Here is a 24,959-nt window from a genome sequence, read left to right on the forward strand (position 1 = left end):
ACCAGCAGAAAGTGACCAGCTGGATGGAGTCCCTCGTCATATCCTAAGAATCTGCATGGACCAGCTGATGGGAGTACTCATGGACACCTTTAAATTCTACCTTCTACAATATGAAGTTCTCACCTGCTTTAAGATGACCACTATAATCTCAGTACTAAATAAAAACTAGATAACAGGCCTTAATGACAACCATCCTGTGGCTCTGAGATCCATCAAAATGAAGTATTGCTCCAGGCTATTCATGGCTCACATTAAGTCCAGTCTTCCAAACAGCCTTGATCCACAACAGTTTGCTTACCAGTGCAACAGGCCCACGGTGGACACTATCTACCTGGCCTTACACTCAGCCATGGAACACCTGGATAGCAAGCACACTTATGTTAGAGTTCCACCTTCAACATCATAATTCCAAACAAACTCATCTCCAAACTCTTGGATAACAATACAAAACCAAGTTTTCCCTGTATTTTGGTACACATGACAATTCAACAATTCCAAGTGAATTGATTTCAGGGTAACATTATTTAATTTCAAATTGCACTTTCCAGTTTTAAAATGGGCCCTGGAAACTCTTTAAACAACAATAAAATTAGTCTGACGTTTTGGATGAGGACCTGCTCACTTGAAATTTCAATCTTTTCAGCTAGAAGTGGATTACAAAATCTGCAGTAAGTTAAGAAAATATTGAAAAGTCAATGAGCAATTCTCTGCAGATTTACATTTTTGCGTTTGCATATTTGTCTGGGCTCCTGCTTTTGATTTTTTTTAAACTGAATATTTAGAAAATAATTTGTGAATTGTCTACAGTTTCTAATACTATTTTTAATTTTACTCAAGAGGCTCTGCAAGCGTTGTTGGGTTAATTGATGTTTCTGACAAAGAATGTACACAATGAAGAGGAATTGTTATGTTTGCAAGGATCGTCTAATATTTAATTGTAAGAAATTATCTTCTCATCAAAAAATGTTCAATTGAAGGTAACTTTCATTCTGATCCTCCAGTCTAATCTCAGCACTGCACATTGAGGATTGGTAGTTAAATTGAGTATGCCATTTGGTCCATCAAACTTCCTTTGCTAATAAAACCAATTTCAATTTCATTTCAACTCCAAATTCCCATATTTTCTGCAGATCCAAAATAATCTAAATGTGTAAAAACTTAACCCAATCAACAACAGAGCATTCACAACAAGGAGGTCATGCTGCAACTATACAAGGTACTGGTGAGGCTGAAACTGGAGTACTGTGTGTAGTTCTGGTCTCTATATTTGAGGAAGGATATACTGGTCTTGGAAGCAGTCCAGAGAAAGTTCACCAGGTTGATCTCAGAGATGAGGGAGTTGACCTATGAGGAAAGACTAAATTGCCTGGGTTTATACTCACTCAAATTCAGAAGAATGAAAGGAGATCTTATAGAAACTGATTATGAAAGGGATAGATAAGATAGTGGCAGGAAAATTGTTTTCAGTTATGTGAGACTAGGACTAGGGGACACAGCCTCAAGATTCAGGGGAGTACATTTAGGATGGAGATGAGGTAAAACTGTTTTTCCCAGATAGTAGTGAATCTGTGGAATTTTCTGTCCAGGGAAGCAGTTGAGGCTACTTCATTAAACATATTTAACGTTCAGTTAGATAGATTTTTACATAAGAGAGGAATTTAGGGATATGGAGAAAAGGCAAGTAAATGGAGTTGAGTCAATGATCAGATCAGATCAGCCATTATTGAATGGTGGAGAAGGCCCGATGGGCCGAATGACCTACTCATGCTCCTATTTCTTATGTTCTTATGTACTATGTTTAAGGAATTTCAAGGATTCACACAGCTTTGAAAGATTGAAGAAATTCCCTTCTACTTCAATCCTAAAAGGGTGATTCAATTTGAAATTGTGAAAATACAAAATGCTGGAGAAACTCAGCACTTAGCAAAGGCAGTGATACATAACTAACGTTTCGGCCTTGAGCCCTTCTTCAAACTATGTTTGAGCTGCTGCATTTCTCCAGCATTTTGTGTTTTTACTTCAACCATGGTGTCCACAGAATTTTGTGGTTTACCAGCTGAAATTGTGATTCCCCGGTCCCAGGCTCTCCAGCCAGACAACAATCCCCTAGCTACCAAACTGTTTCACCCATTAAAGTTCAACATTTGGCAGACACTTAAATACTTATGAATACAGAATTACTTTGCACAATCTCTTCTTGTGCCAATCCCACTCCCTCCCCTTACCCCATCCCAGGAATCAGACTCATGATCCTTCAATGTTCTCCCCTCTTTAAAAACTTTGAAAATTAAGCGTATATTTAAAGAACAACTTCCCAATTTCTCTAGTCCATCCACATAACTAAATTTTTTGTCATCCCTGGAATAATTAAACTACTCTCTTCTGCACCTTTGCATTTTATCCTAAATAATGACTCCCAAAACTGAACACAATACTCCATATGTGGCCAAACTTGTGTTTTATAAAAGTTTATTATGACTTCCTTGCTCTTCTATTCCATGCCACTTCTTGTATTCCCAGATCTCACTATTCTTGCATTAAAAAAAAATTCTTCTGTCTACATTTTAAATGCCTTTCTTTTTTTTTATTTTTTAAATTTTTTATTTTTCACACCATAAATCACATTAGCCATGATACACACTTTTTCTTTTTCACACTTATCTCTTTCCATCCATTCTTTAAAACTATAATAATTCAGGTTTCTCAGTATTAAATTTCACCAATAAAGGCCACCTCTCTGCCCTTTCCACAACCGGTCTACATCTGCTAGGGAATTTCACTGAACATTTTCCTGCATTTCCACACAACAACTTCTCACTACTTCCATATCTGGACACTCTCCAACCAAACGACATTAACATCAACTTCTCTTGTTTCTGTTATATCCCCCTCCTAAGTCTCTCTCTCTCTCTTTCTTTGTCCTTCTTTCCTTCAACTTCAAATCCCCTTACCTCTTCATTTAGAGAGCAATCACTTCTCAGCTTTATTCCTCTTAAATTACTATTTTTTGTTTCCTGTAACTTAGCTATGGTGCTGCAGACCTTTTATTCATTGGGCCTCTAATCATGTTGTTACACAACATAGTATTTAATTAGGTAGGTAAACAGACCTATTCTCTTCAGTCTCCATTACAAGCATCAATTCCCAGTTACAAATTCAGTTCCTCTCCCTAACAATTATTGAAAGTGAGTCTGATGGTTTAGAACATGATGTGGCGATACGCCATTAGGCAGGCGAATCAGCCCCACATGTCACGCACCCGGCGGGGCAGCCGGCTAAAATGGCGGCGACCTTGGCACCAGGCTCAGAAGCCTGCGCTCTGCGGCCCACGTGACGCCCCGGAAACGTCAGGGCCCCCGGCGCGGTTCTCAGCCAGGTCCAGGCTGGGAGCATAAGACCAGCCAGGCAGACGTCAATAAACGAGTTTTGCTCACTGAACTCAACCCATCTAGTTGTGCGATCCTTCAATTAGCACTGTAGCCGCCGCTACAATTGGTGACCCTGACAAGTTCAAACGTCTTTGAACCTGATATGAACAACCCTTCGATCAACGCTATAGCCATCAAGCTTCCCGACTTGGGTTTAGGAGCCTGAGACCTGGTTCAGCCATGAAGAGGCTCAGTTTCACCTCCGACAGATTTCATCAGATACGAACGACCAAGTTTTATCATGTGGTCGCCGCCCTGGACCAGGCCACCGGCAAATGAGTGCTGACCTTGTTCAGCACCCACCCGCAGAAGAAAAGTACGGTACCATCAAGCGGGTGCTCACCAGCTCCCTCGGTCTCTCCAGGTGCCAGCGTGCTGCTCAGATGCTGCACCTCGACGCCTTGGGAGAGAGAACTCCAATCGAGTTGATGGATGAGATGCTCGCGCTCATGGGCGATCACACCAAATGCCCACTCAACCATATGCCCGAAGATGTCCGGCCGTTACTGTCCCAGGAGAGCTTCGATGATCCTAGGAAGGTCGCTCAAAAGGCTCAGGAGCTATGGCTTGAACGATTCCTGGAGGGCTCAGCAGTCCAGCAAGTTATGAGTCCCGGCCATGACCATGCCAAGCCTTCCTCTAGCGCTGCAGAGGAACATTCAGCCAGTGCAGGGGCCTCAAAGAGCCATCCACTTCAGGCCTCTGCTTCTTCCACCAGTGCTGGGGAGCCAAGGCTCGGAAGTGTCATCAGCCCTGCTCATTCCAGGGAAACGAGCAGGCCAGCCACTGTTAATGGTTGTGGCGGCTGGCCAAGAACACAGCCTTCTCTACCTGTGGGATGCAATTAGCGGCCGACGCTTCCTCGTTGACACCGTGGCCCAGATAAGCATCATCTCGGCCACAGTTATCGAGTACCGGAACCGGCCTCGAGGACCTCCACTCCATGCAGCCAATTTGACAGAGATCTGAACGTACGGTAACAAGACCATCCACTTCCAGATCGGCCAGTGGAAGTTCTCGTGGAGGTTCACCATTTCGTCCCTCCCAACCTCCATTCTGGGTGTCAACTTCCTCCTTGTCCATGGACTCCTGGTCGACCCCAAGGTAGGGAACTTGTCGATGCCCGTACCTTCTAATCCATTCGCCTCAACACCTCCTGCACAGAGAAGCCGCAGATGGTGACAATCAGCGCACCCAAGGATGAGTTTTAGCGTATCCTGGACGAGTTCCCATCCCTCCTCAAGCCCAGAGTTCTCCGCCGCCTCACCACACACATGGGGTGTTTCATTATATCCCCACCCAAGGTCCCGCCGGCTCCTGCCGGATAAGCTCCAGATAGCAAAAGAGGAGTTCTCGCATCTGCAGGAACTGGGGATCATTCGACGCCCCGACAGTCCTTGGGCCTCGCCACTCCACCTGGTCCTGAAAGCCCCCGTTGGCTGGTGCTCCTGCAGAGATTATTGACGGCTTAATGATGCGACAGTACCTGACCGTTACCCCATCCCTCACATTCAGGACTTTATGGCCAACCTGCATGTCGCGAGGGTGTTCCCCAAGGTCGACTTGGTGTGCGGGTATCATCAATCCTGAGGACATCCCAAAAACAGCCATCATCACCCACTTTGGCTTGTTCCAATTTCTATGCATGCAATTCGGGCTCAAGAACGCCATCCAGACCTTCCAGCGCCTCATGGATACGGTGGGCGTGGATTTGAATTTTGTGTTCATTTATCTGGACGACATTCTTGTCGCCAGCAGAGACCGGGCACAATGTAAGTCTCATCTGGACACCCTCTTCTCCCGACTGGCCGACTTTGGCCTAACGATCAACCCGGCCCAATGCCAGTTCGGGAATGAGTCCATGGAGTTCCTGGGCCATACCTTCACGGCTGAAGGAGCTACACCAGCTGCTATGAAGGTCGCTGCAATCAGAGAGTTTCCACGCCCGGACAACCTCAAGGGGCAACAAGAGTTCGTGGGTATGGTCAACTTCTATAACCGATTCATTCCAGGTGCTGCACGCATCATGCCAGGTGCTGCACGCATCATGCCACCGCTCTTCACCTTCATTGCGACCAAGGACAAGACACTCACCTGGACTCCAGAGGCCAACAGGGCATTCGAAGTCACAAAAGTTGCCTTCGTGAAGGCTACTCTGCTCATCCACCCATGCACCGACCTTCAGATGGCGCTCTCCATCGATGCCTCTGCCACCACCGTCGGTGCCGATCTGGAGCAGCAGATTAACAGACAGTGAAAACCACTGGCATTCTTTAGCCAACTTCTTCATCCGCCAAAGTGCAAGTATAGCGCTTTTGATCGTGAGTTGCTGGGCATGTACCTGGTGGTGAGTCATTTCTGCTATTTCTTGGAGGGGAGGCCTTTCATCATTTTTACCAACCACAAACCCCTCACTCAGGTGCTCGCTATGGCTAGAGATCCCTGGTCAGCCTGCCAACAGCATCACCTGTCTTTTGTGTCAGAGTTCACCACCGACATTCGGCACAAGGCGGGGAAAGACAATGTGATTGCCGACGAGCTCTCCCGACCGGCCATTTGCTTGCTGACACCCGGCCTAGACTATGACCAGTTTGCCCGGGATCAGAAGTCTGACGAGGAGACACAGGCCTTCAGGACTGCCATCACAGGCCTGTGGTTCCAGGACCTCCCGAATCCTCTCGGTGATGATACCGTCCTGTGCGATGTCTCCATGAGCACCCCGTGACCAGTGGTTCCCCAGCAGTGGTCCAGGCAAGTCTTCCACCAAATCCATGACCTTTCCCACCCTTCCATCAGTCCATGGTTTGTATGGTGGCAGAACGTTTCGTCATGCACAAGGTTTGGAAGCAGATTGCGGACTGGGCCAGAACTTGCACCCATTGCCAGCTTTCCAAGGTACACAGACACACTAGAGCGCCCGTGCAGGATTTTGAACACATCTGAGAAAAGTTCAGCCACATACATGTGGCTTACCCATACAGCCCCTTACCCATTTCCCGAGGTATCTGTTACCTTTTCACGGTGGTAGACCACACCACTCGTTCGTCCGAGGATATCTCGATGCCAGATTCCTCCATGGACTCCTGCGCCCGAGCACTTTTGACCAGTTGGGTTGCCTGGTTCGGCGTCCCGACCCACCTCATGAGCGACTGTGGCGCACAGTTCACCTCCGCGCTCTGGGCACAGCTCGCCAACAGACTGGGAATCGAGCTGCATCACACAATGGCCTATTACCCACAGGCCAATGGACTGGTCAAGCAATTGCACCTCCACCTTAAGTCAGCACTTATGGCTTGCCTCACCGGCCCCGACAGGGTAGATGAGCTGCCTTGGGTACTCCTGGGCATCCGCTTGACACCCAAAGAAGACCTGCAGGCATCCTCGGCAAAGCTGGTCTATGGTGCACCGCTAGCCCTGCTCAGTGAATTTATCAATGCACCTCACAACTCGCCACAGTCACCACACGGTTTACTTCCCCGCCTCCGGGCCCAGTTGGACTCCTTCACACCCCCACCACCACCCAGATACAGCACACTGGCCTCTTACGTCCCCAGCGAGCTGTATTCCGCAGAGTATGTTTTTATCAGGTGAGGCCCTTCCACAGCACCCCTTCAAAATCCATATGAAGGGCCATACAGAGTCATCCAGCGTTCAGGATCCACCTGCACACTGGACATGGGTGGTAAGAGGGAACTGTTTACTAAAGCCAGCACACCTCGACCTCAACAAGCTAGCGGTTGCGGCTCAACCGAAGAAGCGAGGCCGCCCGGCAAAAAAGGACATTTGTGCCGGTTCTGGGGGGACTGTGTGGCGGCACGCCATTAGGCAGGTAAACCGGCCCCGCATATCATGCACGCAGCGGGACAGCCAGCCATAAAGGCACCGTCGGGGATTTCTCCCCGACCTCAGCACCAGATCTTGAAGCCTGCGCTCTGCAGCCCACATGTTGCCCGACGACTTCAGGGCCCCCCAGCGGTGTCAAGGGGCACATCAAGCTCCATCACTGGATCCCCTGCAGTTTGCATATAGATCCAACTGCTCTATGGATGATGCCATCGTCACCACCTCCACCTAGCCCTCACTCACCTGGATAATAAGGACTTGTATGTTCTAATGCTGTTCATTGACTTCAGTTCAGGATTCAACACAATCATACCTGATAAGGATGCTGAGCCTACTGGGTCTAAACAATTCCCACTGGAATTGGACTCTTGACTTCCCATCAGGGAGACCTCAAGCAGTCTGAATCAGTTACAGCACTTCCAAGTCCATCACACTGAGCTAAGAGCCCCTTGCTCTTCACTCTGCTGACCCATGACTGTGCACATCAAGTTCACTGATGACATGACTGTAGTGGGCCCTATAAGTAAGAATGAGGAGATGGCATACAGAGACGAGGTGCAGTCGCTAACGGACTGGTGCAGAGCCAATAACCTGTATCTGAATATTAATAAAACAAAAGAGATGGTTGTTGACTTCAGGCCCGAGGGACCACGGTCCGCTTACCATTGATGGCTCGACCATTGAGGTCATCAAGCGTATCAGGTTCTTTGGAATGTACTTGGTGGAGAATCTCAACTGGCCTCTTAACACCAGCTCCATAGCCAAGAAAGCCCAGCAGCGCCTCTACTTCGTGGGAAGGCTGAGGAAAGTTAATCTCCCATCCAATTACCACACTACATTTTATAGGGATGCAACATGAGCATCCTGTGGAACTGCTTCACCGCCTGGTTTGGAAGCTGCACCACCTCAGACTGTAAGGCCCTGCAGAGGATAGTGAAATCAGTGGAAAAGATCATTGGGGAAATTCTCTTCCTACCATGAAGGACATCTACAACACTCGATGCAGGCAAAAGACAATAAACATTGTGAAGGACTCCACACACCCCTGAGGTAAATCGTTCTCCTTTTTGCCATCCGGTAGGAGGTATTGTCCATTGGCAAATACTAGAGAGCCTCGGATGCCCCCCCAAGTTCCTCAACATAGTTATCCAACTGCACGAAAACCAATTAGGTCGGGCCAGATACAGCAATGAGCTCTCCGAACCCTTCTCCATTGACAAAGGCGTGAAGCAAGGCTGCGTCCTCGCACCAACCCTCTTTACTATCTTCTTCAGCATGATGCTGAAACAAGCCAATAAAGACCTCAACAATGACATCCGGTACCGCACGGATGACAATCTCTTCAATCTGAGCTGCCTGCAAGCTCACACCAAGACACAAGAGCAACTTGTCCGTGAACTACTCTTTGCAGATGATGCCGCTTTAGTTGCCCATTCAGAGCCAACTCTCCAGCGCATGACGTCCTGTTTTGCGGAAACTGCCAAAATATTTGGCATGGAAGTCAGCCTGAAGAAAACTGAGGTCCTCCATCAGCCAGCTCCCCACCATGACCACCATCCCCACCACATCTCCATCGGGCACACTGAATTCAAAACGGTCAACCAGTTTACCTACCTCGGCTGCACCATTTCATCTGATGCAAGGATCGACAAAGAGATAGACATCAGACTCGCCAAGGCAAATAGTGCCTTTGGAAGACTACACAAAAGAGTCTGGAAAAACAACCACCTGAAGAAACACACAAAGATCAGCGTGTACAGAGCCGTTGTCATATCCACGCTCCTGTTCGGCTCCAAATCATGGGTCCTCTACCGGCATCACCTATGGCTCCTAGAACGCTTCCATCAGCGCTGTCTCCGCTCCATCCTCAACATTCATTGGAATGACTTCATCAGCAACATCGAAGTACTCGAGCTGGCAGAGTCCGCAAGCATCGAATCCATGCTGCTGAAGACCCAACTGCGCTGGGTGGGTCACGTCTCCAGAATGGAGGTCCATCGCCTTCCCAAGATCGTGTTCTATGGCGAACTCTCCACTGGCCACCGAGACAGAGGTGCACCAAAGAAGAGGTACAACCTCAACACCTCAACACCTAACCTTAACCAACCAATTTTCCCTTGCAACCGCTGCAACCGTGTCTGCCTGTCCCGCATCGGACTTGTCAGTTACCAACGAGCCTGCAGCTGACATGGACATACCCCTCCATAAATCTTCGTCCGCGAAGCCAAGCCAAAGAAAAGGAGGTACTGTAGCACTCAAGTCCTTACATCCAGATTGGGCAACATTTTCCCCCCAAGCCATTAGGCTCCTGAATTCACAGAACATATGTGGATAGTGTATCATGGACCTTTTTTTGATACACCTTAATATTTTAATGTATTTATTGTAGTCTAACTTATATTTCTGTAAATATGCTCTGGGGTCCTGGAGAAATGCTATCTCGTCTTTACCATGCGCGTATGCTATAAACAATAAATAAAGGTGACTTGACTTCATTCATATACAAAGGGTCCCAATATCCTGAAGTTACGGCACTCAGACAGCAGTAACAAAACATTTTAAAATGTTTTCACCACTTTTTTTCTTACTTCCAGTTATTTTTTTCCATCTCTTCCAAGAGGAATGTTTATATATTTGCTAATCTCTTCCTTTTTGCATGCCCATATTTCTAGATCCCTTTTTCTTTAATTGTTTATGGATGACCACTTTTCTGTACATTTTGGGAATGTATACTGTTTGCACATGATCTCTTTAAAATTACTGGTCATTTAAAAAATATTATTTATTCACCTTCATATCTAGTTTCCAAATCTATTTTATCCCAGTAACCCCACAGAACTTCACTCTGTATTAATTTGTGTTTCTAGTTTCAGAGCTAATTGAATCACTCTCAAACTCTATATAAAAATCCATTATATTGTGACCACTCTTAGCCAGCGGCTCTTTTACTACAAGGTTATTAATTAACCCTATTTCATTGCACAATACTATATCTAAAATAACCTCTTCCCCAGTTGATTCTGTGACATACTGACCTAGAAACCATCTTTAATTCATTCTTTAAGTTTACTCACCTCACTGTGAATGCAAATTTAACTTCTAAATATTTGTATGCAGGGGGATGTTTTCAGTGTGACCTTTATTATGCACCATTGAATTTAGAACACGAACAGAAGCAAGGATAGATTATACAGCCCACGTGCCTGCTATGCTATTCAATAATATCACATCTGATATTTTACCACAGGACCACTTTTCTTCCATGATCCCAAATCACTTGATTCCCTTGATGTTTAAAAACCAAATCCATCTCTGTCATAACTATATTTTACAGCTGAGTCTCCACTCTCTTGGGTGGAGAATTCCAAATATTAATTCAATCAGATTGAAAAAAAAATCACCTCATCACTGATCTTGTTTTGAAACTGTGACCCCATAGTTCAAAACAACCCAGCCAGTGGAAACGTACAGGGTCCTCCATAATATTTGAGACCAAGACACTTTTTTCCTTTGTTTACCCCTGTGCTCCACAGTTGTAAATTTGTAATAAATCAATTCACTTTTAATGAAACTGTTAATTCCAGATTTTATTCATGGTTATTTGTATAAATTTGGCTTGACCATGTAGAAATTGCACCACTATACATAGTCCCCTCATTTCAGGGCACCATAACGTTAGGGACATTTGGTTTCACAAGTGTTTGTGAGTACTCGGGTATGTTGAACTGCTTCATTGGTGCAGGTATAAGAGAGCTGAGTATGCCTCTTAGCTTTTGATCACCCTTTGGAATCCGTAGTTACCATTTTTCAACACTAGGATAAGAGGTTTTTAATTTTTTTTGTGCCAATGGAAGTCAAAGAAGCCATTTTGAGGCTGAAAAACAAGAATAAAACAGTAAGAGTCATTGCCCAAACCTTAAAATTACCAAAATTGACAGTTTGGAACATCATTAAGATGAAAGAGCATACTGGTGAGATCAGTAATCAAGGGACTGGTTGTCCAAGGAAAACCTCCACTACTGATGACAGAAGAATTCTCATCATCATGCAGAAAAATCTTCAAACATTTATATGACAGATCAGAAACACTCTTCAGGAGGAAGATGTGGATGTGGCCAATGACTACTGTCCACTGAGGACTTCATGAACAGAAATAAAGATGCAAACCACAGCAAAGGTAGCATTCTTTGAATCTTGGGCAGTTCCTTTATGCCTTCATATTTTGCTCTTGCCATCACTCTGATACAGGTTACTCTCGGTCTAATTACATTTTAAAAAATTTCGACAAACAGCACTGTTGGAACAGGCCAATTCAGCCCTATGAGTCTGTGCCACTAATTTACACCGCATTACACCAACTGTGCCACCCTATCTGTCCACAAGACCCTTTTCCAGAATTCTGCAGGCTCTTTTAAATCTTTTTTGGCAAACTGTAATCTGGCCATCCTTTCTGTGGCTATCGAGTAGTTACATCTTGCAGTGTAGCCTCTATATTTCTTTGACTTACATTGGCCCAACTCTGGTTCTCATATTGAAAAAAATGACAACTACATACACCAAAAGTGATTAAAAGTTTATAAGGAAGCCAAGCTCTCTTATACCTGTACCAATGAAGCAATTAAACATATCTGAATAATCACAAACATCTGTGAAGCCAAATGACCCAAAGATTATGGTGTCCTGAAATGAGGGGACTACATATAAAAAGTGCTGTCATTTCTACATTCCCAAACCAAAATGTACATAAATACCCTTTAATAATATCTGGAATGTTTATTTTAATTACCTGTGAATTGTTTGATTAAAAATTTAAAACTGTGGAGCACAGGGGTAAACAAAAGAAAAAAAATGTCTTTATCCCAAACATTATGGAGGGCATTGTATATTAACTAGGTGTTATAAGACCAAGGTATACATAGCATGGCATTTATACCCAGTAATATATATTGCTAGATTTTGTATTTGGAATGCACAGAGGAATAAAGATTGCAGATTGGCATCGATAGACCAGTTTACCACCACACGATGACCCAAAGCATGTTGTAATCAATGTAGGAGGTACTTCTAAAGTATAGTGACATTGGTAATACAGTTTTAATATATAGCAAGTTATGTTATTAGCTTGTCGTGTATCAATGAAATAATTACTTACCAGCCTGCAGCCAAATCTGCTCCAGAATGATGGACAAGTGCTTGGGGGAATTCTTTACACTGGTGCTTTGCGCCGACAGCTCAGATGTCAGTTCCATTCGGGAAGTTGCCACTGACGGCACATGCTGCAAACCTAAAGCACAGTTTGGCAATTTCTGCTTGAGTTTTTCCATTTAAAGGCTTAATTTGTAGTCTAAAATTAAACACGTGCTTTGTTCTAATGTTAGGTGGTTATTTTTTCTGCCAGTATGAGTGCAAATAATTGGATGAAATGGGTATAATTTTCAGAGAGAGAGAAATTAGGAAAGGTATTTCCCTCATCTTTACGAATCCTTCCAAGGGACCCTGTCTCATCACAGATTCTTTGCCTTCACTAGTTGACACATTTCTCATGTACATTATATTCATATATATTGAAGAATTTCTTGATCATCTTTCTCATAAGCCCATGTTTCTTCAGTGTCCTGATCAGACAAATATCTTTTGATTAAGATCATGTTTACTGTGTTCACTGAACTACATTCAGGGCTTGTATCTCAATAATAACAAAGTGATAGTACAACTTAATCATGTCTTCCCTCTAAAGTTTACCTTATCCCTCTGGCTAAACAACTTAGCCTTCTGTTTAGTCAAGTAATCACTCATTCAGTAATGGCATCAATTACACATTGAGTAAACCCCTCAAAATAAACTGAAAAAAATTATTAAATATTAAAAATGAACCATTAGCTTCAGAAGAAACCAAGTTAGTTGCAAGAGCAACTTGTAGCATACATTATATTTCATTAATCTTTCGCATAATTCAAACTCTCCCTTTTATGGTTTAATTATTCTGAATTTATGTTAGCAATGTCATGACTTTTTAGAAATTCCAATTGACATTTTTAAAATGTATATTGATTCATTTACTATATTAACCTTCCCTGTTTCCAAACTCCAATTTGATTTCCTCCATCCTACAGATCAGCACTACGCCCTCTACCCTTCTATTATCCTAATGAAACTATTTAGCATCTTTCACATGCTTTGAATATCTTTTCTATAAAAAGGTGCCAATGAAAGGTTGAAGTATTTGAAATGTAACCTTGCATAGATAAAAATGGTCACCATTCTAATTTTGCATACAGAAGAATAAATAAAATAAGTTATATATTTTTTTCTTTTTCAGTTGTTATGGTTTAGATTCCTTATTTAAGGAGGATGGAATCTTTGAAGAATACTTGACAAACACAAAATTTTTGCTGATTAATTTTTGTAACACAATTGTCATTGGGAATAAAACCCTTAAAATTAGGTTTCCTCTCCAAAATTCATACATTGACTTGTTGACCATCCATCCACTGAACCTCTTATTTCAAGTTTGACTCTCATCCCAACCTCCAGTATGAAAATTCAAGTCATATAAAATACTTTTGCAGCCCAAATTCTACTCTCACCTGCCATTAGACAATACCATATAACCATATAACCACTTACAGCACAGAACAGGCCAGTTCGGCCCTACAACCTCCTAGTCCCACTGACCAGCACCCGGTCCATACCCCTCCAGTCCTCTCCTCTCCATGTAACTATTGTTAGGTCTGCTTTGTTCATGAATGAGTGAGTCAAACACCAGACTGAGTCGAAATCAAGGTTCTTTGTTCTTTATTGCCGGATTGTAACACTTGCAACTAACAGTGTTAGTTGGAGAAGGCGCATTCTGCCGTTATCAGCAAGTGGTGCTTTTTTTATACCTCAGGATACGTACTTAGTAAATTATCATACCATTACATTGTCCAAAGAATAAACTGTTGCTATCCTTCTCTGTTAGTCTGCTGCACATCATTCTTGTTAGTGCAAAGCTTATCTTGAGTGTACAAGGTCACATCTGCATTCTGTTACTCCTTAGTACTGGGTGACTCCTTCTCCGGTCCCATCTCATGATGTTTTTACCTTACACTATCCAGTCTTTTCTTAACCAACGATCCCGCCTCAACCACGTCTGCCGGAAGCTCATTCCACATCCCTACCACCCTTTGCATAAAGAAATTTCCCCTCATGTTCCCCTTATAATTTTCCCCCTTCAATCTTAAACCATGCCCTCTAGTTTGAATCTCCCCCACTCTTAATTGAAAAAGCCTATCCACATTTACTCTGTCTGTCCCTTTTAAAATCTTAAACACCTCTATCAAGTCCCCCTTCAATCTTCTACGCTCCAGAGAAAAAAGCCCCAGTCTGCACAACCTTTCCCTGTAACTCAAACCTTGAAATCCTGTCAACATTCTCGTGAACCTTCTCTGCACGCTCTCTATTTTGTTTATATCTTTCCTATAATTTGGTGACCAAAACTGTACATGGTACTCCAAATTTGGCCTCACCAATGCCTTGTACAATTTCATCATAACCTCCCTACTCTTGAATTCAATACTCCGATTTATGAAGGCCAACATTCTACCTGAGTATCTACCTGAGTATCAGCCTTGAGGGTACTATTTACCATAACTCCTAAATCCCTTTGTGGCTCTGCACATCTCAATAGCATACCATTTAATGCATATAACCTATTTAGATTTGCCTTTCCAAAATGTAACACCTCACACTTACCTGTATTAAATTCCATAAGCCATTTCTCAGCCCACACCTCCAGCCTTCCTAAATCACCTTTTAATCTACGGTAATCTTCCTCACTGTCCACAACACCACCAATCTTTGTATCATCCACAAACTTGCTTATTCTCCACCCCTATTTCCAGATCGTTAATATATATAACAAACAATAGTGGACCCAGGACCGATCCCAGAGGAACTCCACTAGTCACCGGCCTCCAATTGGACAATTTTCTACCACTACTCTCTGACACCTCCCATCCAACCATTGCTGAATCCATTTCACTACCTCCTTATTTATACCTAATGCCTCCACCTTTTTTCCTAACCTCCTGTGGGGAACTTTGTCAAAAGCTTTACTAAAGTCTAAATAGACAACATCCACAGCTTTCCCTTCATCAACCTTTTTTGTAACCCCCTCGAAAAACTCAATCTCAGGTTTATCAAGCATGATCTACCCCTGACAAAACCATGCTGATTACTCTCGATCAATCCCTGTACCTCCAAATATTTGGAGATTAGCCAAATTCCACACAGACGGATTAAGCCTAAAAACATCTAGGAAATTAACAATTTTAACTTTCATCACTCCAAATCAAACCATTTATAAAGAGGAAACACATGAATCATAGAAGAATCCCTTTCACAAGCAAATATGTATGATTACATATATTATACACATACAGTATTTATGGTATCTTAAAAAATGAGTTCCCTTGGTTCATTGTTGTGATATTTTTGTTTTGACTCTACTGCTATGTCCTAAAGCTGAGTACATAGAATATAATCCATTATGAAGGAGCATTTGCAAATAGTTTTTTTTACTGATATATGTTGTTACAGAGTTCTGTGTTGTGTATTGGCCTATGTGTTGTGTGGTTTTATGTTAAAAAGTGACAGTTTGCCTTCGAGAGCCAAGGTGAAGGTGGACTGCTGAGAGAGTGGGAGATGGACTGAGCATGTGCAGAAAATGAAAAGACTTTCTGGAGTTGGACGATAAACCACCACTGGGTGGTGCTGTGGAGTGGAAGAAGGCCCAGAGCATGAGTCATGGTCTGGAGGACAGTTTAGAATGTTGGGATTTCAAAAAGGATGAACATTCCGAAGGCAGCCAGAAGGATCGGGACCAAGCCAATGGTTCCTCTCTCTGCAAGCAACACAAGACAACTTCAAACTTTGTGCTCTCTCTCTCTTTCGCAAAGATCTTTTGGCTTCAGTTTACCAAACAAACTGAATTTTGTCTATGATCTTTGCTTCGGTTGAGATCGAAGTTTTGTGAGACTTGTGTGTTTTGTGTAAGTTTTTCTGTGGGCTAGTTGGAAGTGTAGCTTAGACTTTGATTATGTATGTTATATTTAGGCTGGGGAATTTATTAGTTTTACACTGTTATAGAGATTTGCACAGTAACCAGTGGGCATTGTTATAAAAGGGGGGATTTTTGAATTAAAGTTTGAAGGTGAATTTTTTGTTAATAAAGTAATTGTTCATCTTTACCCGTGTGATATGCCTTCTTTGTGGTTGCTGGTTTGATCTTGTAACAACGTGGACACCAAGTTCTAGACCTAACTTGACACGTATATTGAAATTGTTTTACCACTGTTTTCGTTCAACTCAGTGCAAATGCTGTTTAAGTCCTGATTTTTTTGAAAAATCGTGGCACTGATGGAGCTGCTGGTAATGGGCAGTTCTGCTGATGGTGTTGACCCGGGAGACACAGCACTGCTCCGAAGGGTCCTACTGCCTAGCTCATATTCTGACAGCTTCATACAGGCTTTAAGTTGTTAAAGGGACACTGGCTTGTCAGAATCAGGTATTGAAACTGGGATTCAAGAGGATGGCGAGGGCAAGAAGAGCTCCTGAAGGGCATCAGGCATTGAAGGCTTCCTGACCATAATCAGAGATTTGGACCTGGTCCTCAGACTGCAGGTTTTGAGCAGGGGTCCCAGAACAAATACCTGCAGAATTCCATTAGTTAGTGCCCTCCAGGCAAAATACTTTTGTCCACTACTACTCTCTGCTTTCTATAGGCAAGCTAATTCTCAATCCACACGCCAAGGTTTGATGGATCCCGTGCCTCATGACTTTCTGAACAAGTCCCCCATGTGGGACCTTGCCAGATGCTTTACTAATATTCATATACACCACATCTACTGCCCTATCTCTCTTGTACCTCCTCAAAAAACTCAGTTAGGCTTGTGAAGCAAGGCCTTCTCCTCAAAGTCATGCTGTCTGTTCCTGAGAAGACTGTACTTCTCGAAATGCTCATAAATCCTGTCCTTCAGAATCCTCTCCAATAGTTGGCCCACCAATGAAGCAAGGCTCACTGGTCTATAATTTCCAGTATTCTCCCTATTACCTTTTTAATACTCCTTCTCTCAAACTTACAACTCTCCTTCACTGGATGGAGACAATGAGCAGACAGATTGCAAAAATATTTTTAACAGCTAACAACAAGTTTCTTTTATATAACATATTTCATAATATTCGAAAGAACCCCATCAATGATCTTTCTCAAGTTCTAAGTATCAGTAACAAAGCTAGTTTTATTATCTGTCCCTAAATGCATTTGAGAAGGCTGTAATGAGTGTATTTTTAACCACTTCAGTCCTCTTCCTGAAATACTGCTGGGTTCAAGTGTTAGACCCAACAATAATGAAAGGCCAGCAATACATTTCCAGATCAGAACTACATGCAACTTGGTAGTCCTCCCTACATTGTTCGTTGTTCTGATTTTAGAGTCTGCATGTTTGGGGTGTACTTTCAAACATTTCCTTTAGCTTTATATAATACATTTTGTAAATGTATAATTTTATTGCTTGTGATTTCATTCTTGCTGAAAACTTGGGAAAAAGTAATTGTCAATCTCTTTTCTCTCTGCTGCCCTTTGCTGGGGAGTGAAAGTATGGATAGATGTTGAATGAGGACAGGATCCTGCATCACTGAGACAGCTTTGTTGAACTAACAGTCCTGCAAAGCTCACTGCATAGTTTCACCCGTAACAAAGAAATCCTCAAGTGATTTATGGTGACTTGTCAGAGGTAATGAAACTGTATCTCAGTGTGAGGTGCTGCATTTAGTCCAAAATATTGGTTCTGTGCCTTAATCAAGTTCCAATTGTAAAATTGGTGCAAGGAATTGGGGGATTCAAGTAAAAGATGAAAACTCACATGAGTTCTAATCTGTACAGCATTTACTAATACTTTGTGGAATCTGCCTAAAATACTGCATTCACCATTTAAAGTTCAAGCAAAGCCATTCTGTTTTTGTTACCTAAAATATGCAAATAGCTGAAATATTTATGGAGCAATTTTAAGTATTTTTCAACAGAGAAAGTCATAATCCTGTTAAACCTGTCAAATAATTTCCAAATCCTCCTTACCCGATTCACCCTCATGAAAGTCAGGTAAAGCAAGGTGAATGGTGCTTCGCTTCTCGGCTGACATTCCTTCACCTACGCTGTTCTGAAGAGTGCTCCGTTTTTCCATCTGTGCCCCTTCAGTTAAACTGCTTTCTTTGTCCCAGTCACTGAAATAAGGAGAACAGATTAAAATGAGAGATGACATTGCAGGAAATTTTCTAGAGTTTCCTTTTCCAAAATCATTTATTATTCCCAATGACATCCAGTAGTAACATGCCTAACTGGCCCTTCTTCATTTGAGAACTGAGTTTGCCAAAAAAAAAGTCAACATGATGAATGTGTACAAAGGATGTTTATGTAGTTAAAAACTTACAGTAAATCCCCGGTATCCAGGGATTTTGCTGTCTCCTTGAGATTGCATGTTGCATGGATTGGCGCCAATTAAAAAATTAGTATTTGTTACCTACCAGTATTTATTTTCCGCAATTTTTTTTGCTGCTTGAGACTGCTGGTTGCTTGAATTCCAGGTATTGGGGATTTTACCATATAATGCTGAAAATTACTTTCATTAATTCCTGTTTTTTAAATTATTTCATTCATTAATTGTTAGTGTCCCTATGTAAGTCATCATTTATTACCCATTTCTAGTTCGGCTTGAAAAAGTGGTGTTAACCATCCAAATTCTGCATTGCAAAAATAAATCTGGAGTTCTGTTAAATGAAAGAACAGCATAACTTGCATTCCATCTTGAAAGTGTTGAAAATTCCAATGCCCTTTCTTTCTCGGGGGCAAGGAGGTTTCTGCAGTGCATCTTGTGAATGGTACATACTGCAGTGGATGGTGGAAGTATATGCTCAGGCTGTCATTGATATACCAATTAAGGACTTTGCTGTCCTTTGAGTGATGTTGAAGTAACAACCATCCAGGCAGGAAAAAAATATTCCATTTATCCATGTCACATGAATGCTCCACAATATTTTCGCTCACAAGCAAAAAGTGAAGATTTTGAACAAGAAAAATAAAAGGACTATATTCTGTGCAGGCAATATGATTTTAACTACAGTAAAACCTCCTTCCCGTTACCTGACAGCCCCCCCTCCCTGCCGCCGCCGGCCACCCTCCCTGTTGCCGACAGCCACCCTCCCCGCTGCCGACAGCGCAGGACGTCAGGGCTGGAGCAGCCAGCGTGGGACTACGAGGCTGGGGCAGCCGGCGCGGGACTACAGGGCCAGGAGGGCTGTCAGCAGTGGGGAGGGGAGCTGCCAGGTGGCTGCCCCTGCCCTGACTCAGCGCCTTCAGCGCTGCCATCTGAACATTCCTTCACAGACACCCGCAGCTGGCTCCGGAGCTGCATTCTCCTGACAATTCCACCTGAAAGTGGCTTATAACTAACAATTTCAATGAAAGAAAGCAAGTGCATTCTTTTAATATTGGTATTCTGAATTTTAATCAACTTATTTGCAAAGTTTGGGCTCCACAGACACCCGCCCTATAAGCGATTCCGTGGATTAACGAATCGTGTTCTAACGAGGTTTCACTGTACACTTCCTCCTCTTCTTGCTTTAAGATTTGTCTGGCCTTTCTGGACAAGCAGGAGTAATTTTTGAGACTTTCTTTCAGACACAAAATATTAATATAAAAATGATACCTACAAAATTGAAATTTTGTTTATAAAGATAAAATAGGTAACCTTGACATTTAGAATAACTTTAAACCCCTTCTTCATCAATGCCCTTTGTAGAAGAAGCAAACTCATTTCATATTTTATAGCTTAATTACCAATTCTTACTATTCTACTCTTCTTCTTTGGCTTGGCTTCGCGGACGAAGATTTAAGGAGGGGGTAAATGTCCACATCAGCTGCAGGCTCGTTTGTGGCTGACAAGTCCGATGCGGGACAGGCAGACACGGTTGCAGCGGCTGCAGGGGAAAATTGGTGGGTTGGGGTTGGGTGTTGGGTTTTTCCTCCTTTGCCTTTTGTCAGTGAGGTGGGCTCTGCGGTCTTCTTCAAAGGAGGTTGCTGCCCGCCAAACTGTGAGGCGCCAAGATGCACGGTTTGAGGTGATATCAGCCCACTGGCGGTGGTCAATGTGGCAGGCACCAAGAGATTTCTTTAGGCAGTCCTTGTACCTTTTCTTTGGTGCACCTCTGTCACGGTGGCCAGTGGAGAGCTCGCCATATAACACGATCTTGGGAAGGCGATGGTCCTCCATTCTGGAGACGTGACCCACCCAGCGCAGCTGGATCTTCAGCAGCGTGGACTCGATGCTGTCGACCTCTGCCATCTCGAGTACTTCGACGTTAGGGATGAAACTATTCTACTATTTGACTACTAAACTACTGTACATTTTCTAACGTGGCTGTGTAGGGGTCAAAATTTACTGGCACAAAAACTGAAGTCAAAGTAATGGTGAAACCAGTCATGTTCTTCATTTCTTCATTACTTCTTCACAGATGGAAATCCAAAAGTTGCTACTGGAGAGTTCCCAATCACACCTATTCAATTTCCTGCATTTCCACTCTCACCTACTTTCCTCCTGTCCAGAAAAAGAGTATTCCCTGTCTTCCTCCCACCCCACCACGAACTTTTACATTCATCAGACTCCCCCCCCCCCACCCCATCATTATTATCATCTACATCTATAGCATAATATCAGCACAAACAACATTTCTTCACCCTGACTGTTACTTTTTCTTCAAGAATGCTCTGGTACATTTTTGCATCTCCATCATATTTCGCACCCCCCCCACCCCTCCACCTTTCTCACTGCATCACAGGAGAAGGTGCACCTGCTTTTTGTACCTTTTCCCTCCCCATTATCCTGCAATTCCAATGCTCCCTCCAGACGAAGCAGTAATTCACTGTACTTTAGTGTACTAGTTTTGGTTCACACAAGATGGCCTCTCCAACATTGTCGAAACCAAACGCTGACTGGGTGAATGTTTTGCAGAAAATTCTGTTTAAGCTGCAAGAGTGATCCTTTCTTTTCAGTTGCCTTTCACTTTCATTCTCTATCCCATCTTTTACTTTTGTCACAGTCTCTATGAAGTCTGAGGATCTCATTTTCTGACCAAGCTCGCTCTAACACCCAGAACATAACATTAATCTCAACAACTTCAGCTAACTAATCTTTCCAGTTTGAAGCAAACTTGCTAAGTTCTGATGAAAAGTCATCAATCTGCAACATCAACTATGTTTCTGCCGGCACCAATAGTGTCTGACCAAAGCAGTTCCATCATTCTTTGCTGTCGTTTCAAACGTCCTGCACCCGCGGTATCTTGTTTTTCCAGTCACAGCTTACATTTCCAGCAATGTTTTATTTCTTTTCCTTTCCTTTTTCTTTTTCCATTTTCATTCATCTCCTATTTGTATACCCACCTAACCCCCACATCCTCACACCCCCTCCAAGCCAGTGCCACAATGTTTGTGCCTTTTGGGTTCCCGTTGCTCTCTCCACCATTTCTTCTCTTCAACTTAAATATAGTTGATTTCTAACTTTCCTCAATCCTGATAAAAAAATCATCATTAACCTGAAGTGTCACTTCATTTTCTCTCTTCGCAAATTCTCCTGAATATTTTCTAGCATTATGTTTGTACTTTTAGCACCTGCAATGCTGTTTGTTCTTTAATTACATTTAACTTATGCCCATGTGCCATAATTAATAATATGGAATATAAAATGTACTGAGATTATTATAAATGCGCAGAGACTGTCAGATATGCAAAACCTCAGTGAAAAATTAGGAATCAGGAACCCAAGTGGAACCCAGCTGAACATTCCTGACAGTCCTACTCATAAAAACCAAGAGATCGAGACAGCCTGCCATCTGTTCAATCCTGCTTGGGAAACCTGGTTCAGTTTGATCATCTTTACAAATCCTGCTCTGTAACTATTTAATTGCTACATAAAGTTTACATTTTGAAATTCCATTATGGTTTGGACTTTCCTAAAAAACTAAATTACACCACTTTATTTGACAATTGAGGCAATTGAGATTTGAATGGAACATCCATTTCTCCGTAAACATGAGAAGGAATAAACCATCTGTAGATTACTGATTCTTTATCATTAACTAGTGAGATTAGAAGTTTAATATTTTGCAATAATTATATAGCATACATATGTGTGCCATATGCATGGAATAATTCTGTGCATATGAAGATGTCTCTTTTACATTTTTGGATGCTAAAATTAAGCCGAATTCTCCAACAAGTTCAAATATAATAAACACATATCAATGTAAAATAGCTGCTTAATTGAAAATAAAGATGGTCACGTTGATATAATAGTTTTCATTCAGAAATCCATGTAAAGACAACAAATACAGGACAGTGTCAAAATATATTTTCTTTCATGATTTTTAAAAATAATTTTTGGAAATTAAGAAGTAGGAGCAGAAGATAGAAAAACAACCCCTCAAGTCTGCTTTGGCATTCAAGGAGATCACAGCTGATTCAATCTTAGCCACAACATTCCATTTCTGCTCTCTCATAATCTGTCAACTTCATGTCTTCATGTCCACTCACTTAACCTAAATATATCTTATTATACCTGTCTGTTTTCTCCTCACAAACTGCACGGTCATTTTTGTATCATCTATAAATGAGGCAACAGTACATTGATTCCCTTCAAGCAAGTCATTAATTTTGATTGTAAAAAAAATTGGGGTCCCAACACATACTCCATATTAGTCACTAACTGCCAATCCAAAAATGATCCATTTATCCTGACTCTATTTTTGTTTGGTTAGTTAATTACCTGTCTCATGCATTCTTAATTTGTGTAGTAACCTTTTCTGCAGCTTTTTGATTAAATTCACAACAGTTAAGGAAATGTGTCCTGTCTGATTGATGCAAATCAATGAAGATAATTTAGATTTTTCAAAGAAGGAACACAATATGGTTAAAAGTCTAAAGTGACAAAGTGATGCCAAGACTATAACATCTATTACAGTCCTTACCCATTCCATTGCCCCAGGGCTTCTTTAAGGTGCTCAATTGATGTGTCAGAAAGTTCCTGTGGAATGGTAAAGTGGCTAGAACCTCCATGGAAAAGTTGACTTGGGATAAATTAGGAGGTCTGAAATTGCTGAATTAAAAAAAATAATTTTGGGTGGCCCAGTCAAGGTTTAAGGGAGTGGAATCCCCTTCTGGGCACAAATTGGACTACACACAGTAAGAGAAAGATAGCAAGAGAGTTAATATATAATTGGGTCATCAAACTGATATCAGGGAAAACAGATAACTCCATATTAAAACATGTAATTTAGACATAGCAAAACATAAATCATTGTGAGGGATATCTCCTAGAACTCCCTTGACCCAGAACAAATTAATACCCATGACTCTGGATAATAAGATCCTGGACCTGGTGTCAGTAGGGGATCAGGTACATCAAGGATTGTTATGAGCAGCTGGAGAATAAATATGATTTCTCTAATAAAATTTTCTTCTGCTATCTTCAGCTAGGATCTTTCTTAAGGGATAATTTGGGACCATCTATGGCCTTGCCCATATGTAGTGATATGAAGATTCTAATTTGAAAGGGGGAATATGCATAAGTTTATCTCTACAAAGTATCTCCTATTCCAAAGTGAGGGCCCGAAGCCGGGCTTACACGGGTCGAGGGAAAGGTTGGAGATGGACTTGAGCACAATAATCCATGGGCGGTGCTGGTCAGACCTGTGTATGGACAGCGTGACAGCCGTTATTAATGCCAGCATATCAGGTACAGGATGGTGCAATACAATTTCCTGATTCAACTGTACCTCACACCACAAAAATTACATAAATCTAAATCAGAAATCTCAGAAATGTGCTTTAGGTTTGGTGTGGAGACTAGAACCTTTATCCATTCAACCTGGCTGTGTACAAAGGAAAGATTCTTCTGGGAGGACCTGGGAGACATTCTGAAAAAAATTACAATGGTGGATTTTCCATAGGATCCAGAATTGTACCTTCTGGGAAACATTATGGACATGAGTTTTAAACTGCCAGATACTGAATTCAGTTTGTGAGGTAGCCAGGAAGCGTATAGCGGTCATGTGGAAGTCTGACTCCCAACTAAATATTACACAATGGAATATGGAAATGCAGAGTTGTATTCCCCTGGAGAAAATCATGTACAATTTGAGGAAGAAATATGGCACATTCGTTAGGGTCAGGCAACCCTATCTGCAACACATTGGTGCGTAGATGTAATTCTACCCCTTTTAGGTTAAGTAAGTACAATAACTGTGCCACTAGTGGAATGCTTGAGATCAGTGAAGTGGGTTGTGGCGTAGGCGACGTGCTCTTGCATTTTGTTCCTTATCCTTTTGTTTTAAGTTTCTTTGCGATGTTCTTAAGTTCCCTTAAAGGTTTTTGACTTTAACGATATTTTGTTTTTTTGTATTTGTTTAATTTATATAATCTTTTCTTTTTTGTATTAAGGTATGGGAGGGATGGGAGAGGGATAGAAGGTAAAAATAGACTCTGTATGATGTACACTATTGTTGGAAACAAATGTATTGTTTATTTGGATTTATGAGTCTTTGAAAATCAAAAATAAAATGTTCAAAAAAAAGTCTAAAGAGGAATGCAGTGACATTATT

General features: G+C 42.2%; 1 protein-coding gene across 5 annotated transcripts in view; it reads right to left on the bottom strand.

Moving 5' to 3' along the window:
* Positions 1-24,959, bottom strand: part of LOC138760457 (tetratricopeptide repeat protein 7A-like) — a 402,683-nt gene that overhangs the window by 154,975 nt on the left and 222,749 nt on the right. For 4 of the 5 annotated variants that reach the window (XM_069931051.1, XM_069931050.1, XM_069931054.1 and 1 more), the window contains 2 exons: positions 18,388-18,533; positions 12,424-12,555 (listed from right to left, as the gene is read on the bottom strand). In XM_069931051.1, coding sequence (XP_069787152.1) covers positions 12,424-12,555; positions 18,388-18,533 — 278 coding nt within the window. Of the gene's footprint in view, positions 1-10,910; positions 11,146-12,423; positions 12,556-18,387; positions 18,534-24,959 lie in introns of those variants that run through there. The other variant, XM_069931053.1, reaches the window with a different exon arrangement.

Source organism: Narcine bancroftii, chromosome 4 (genome assembly GCF_036971445.1).
Source record: "Narcine bancroftii isolate sNarBan1 chromosome 4, sNarBan1.hap1, whole genome shotgun sequence".
Taxonomy (NCBI): Eukaryota; Metazoa; Chordata; class Chondrichthyes; order Torpediniformes; family Narcinidae; genus Narcine; species Narcine bancroftii.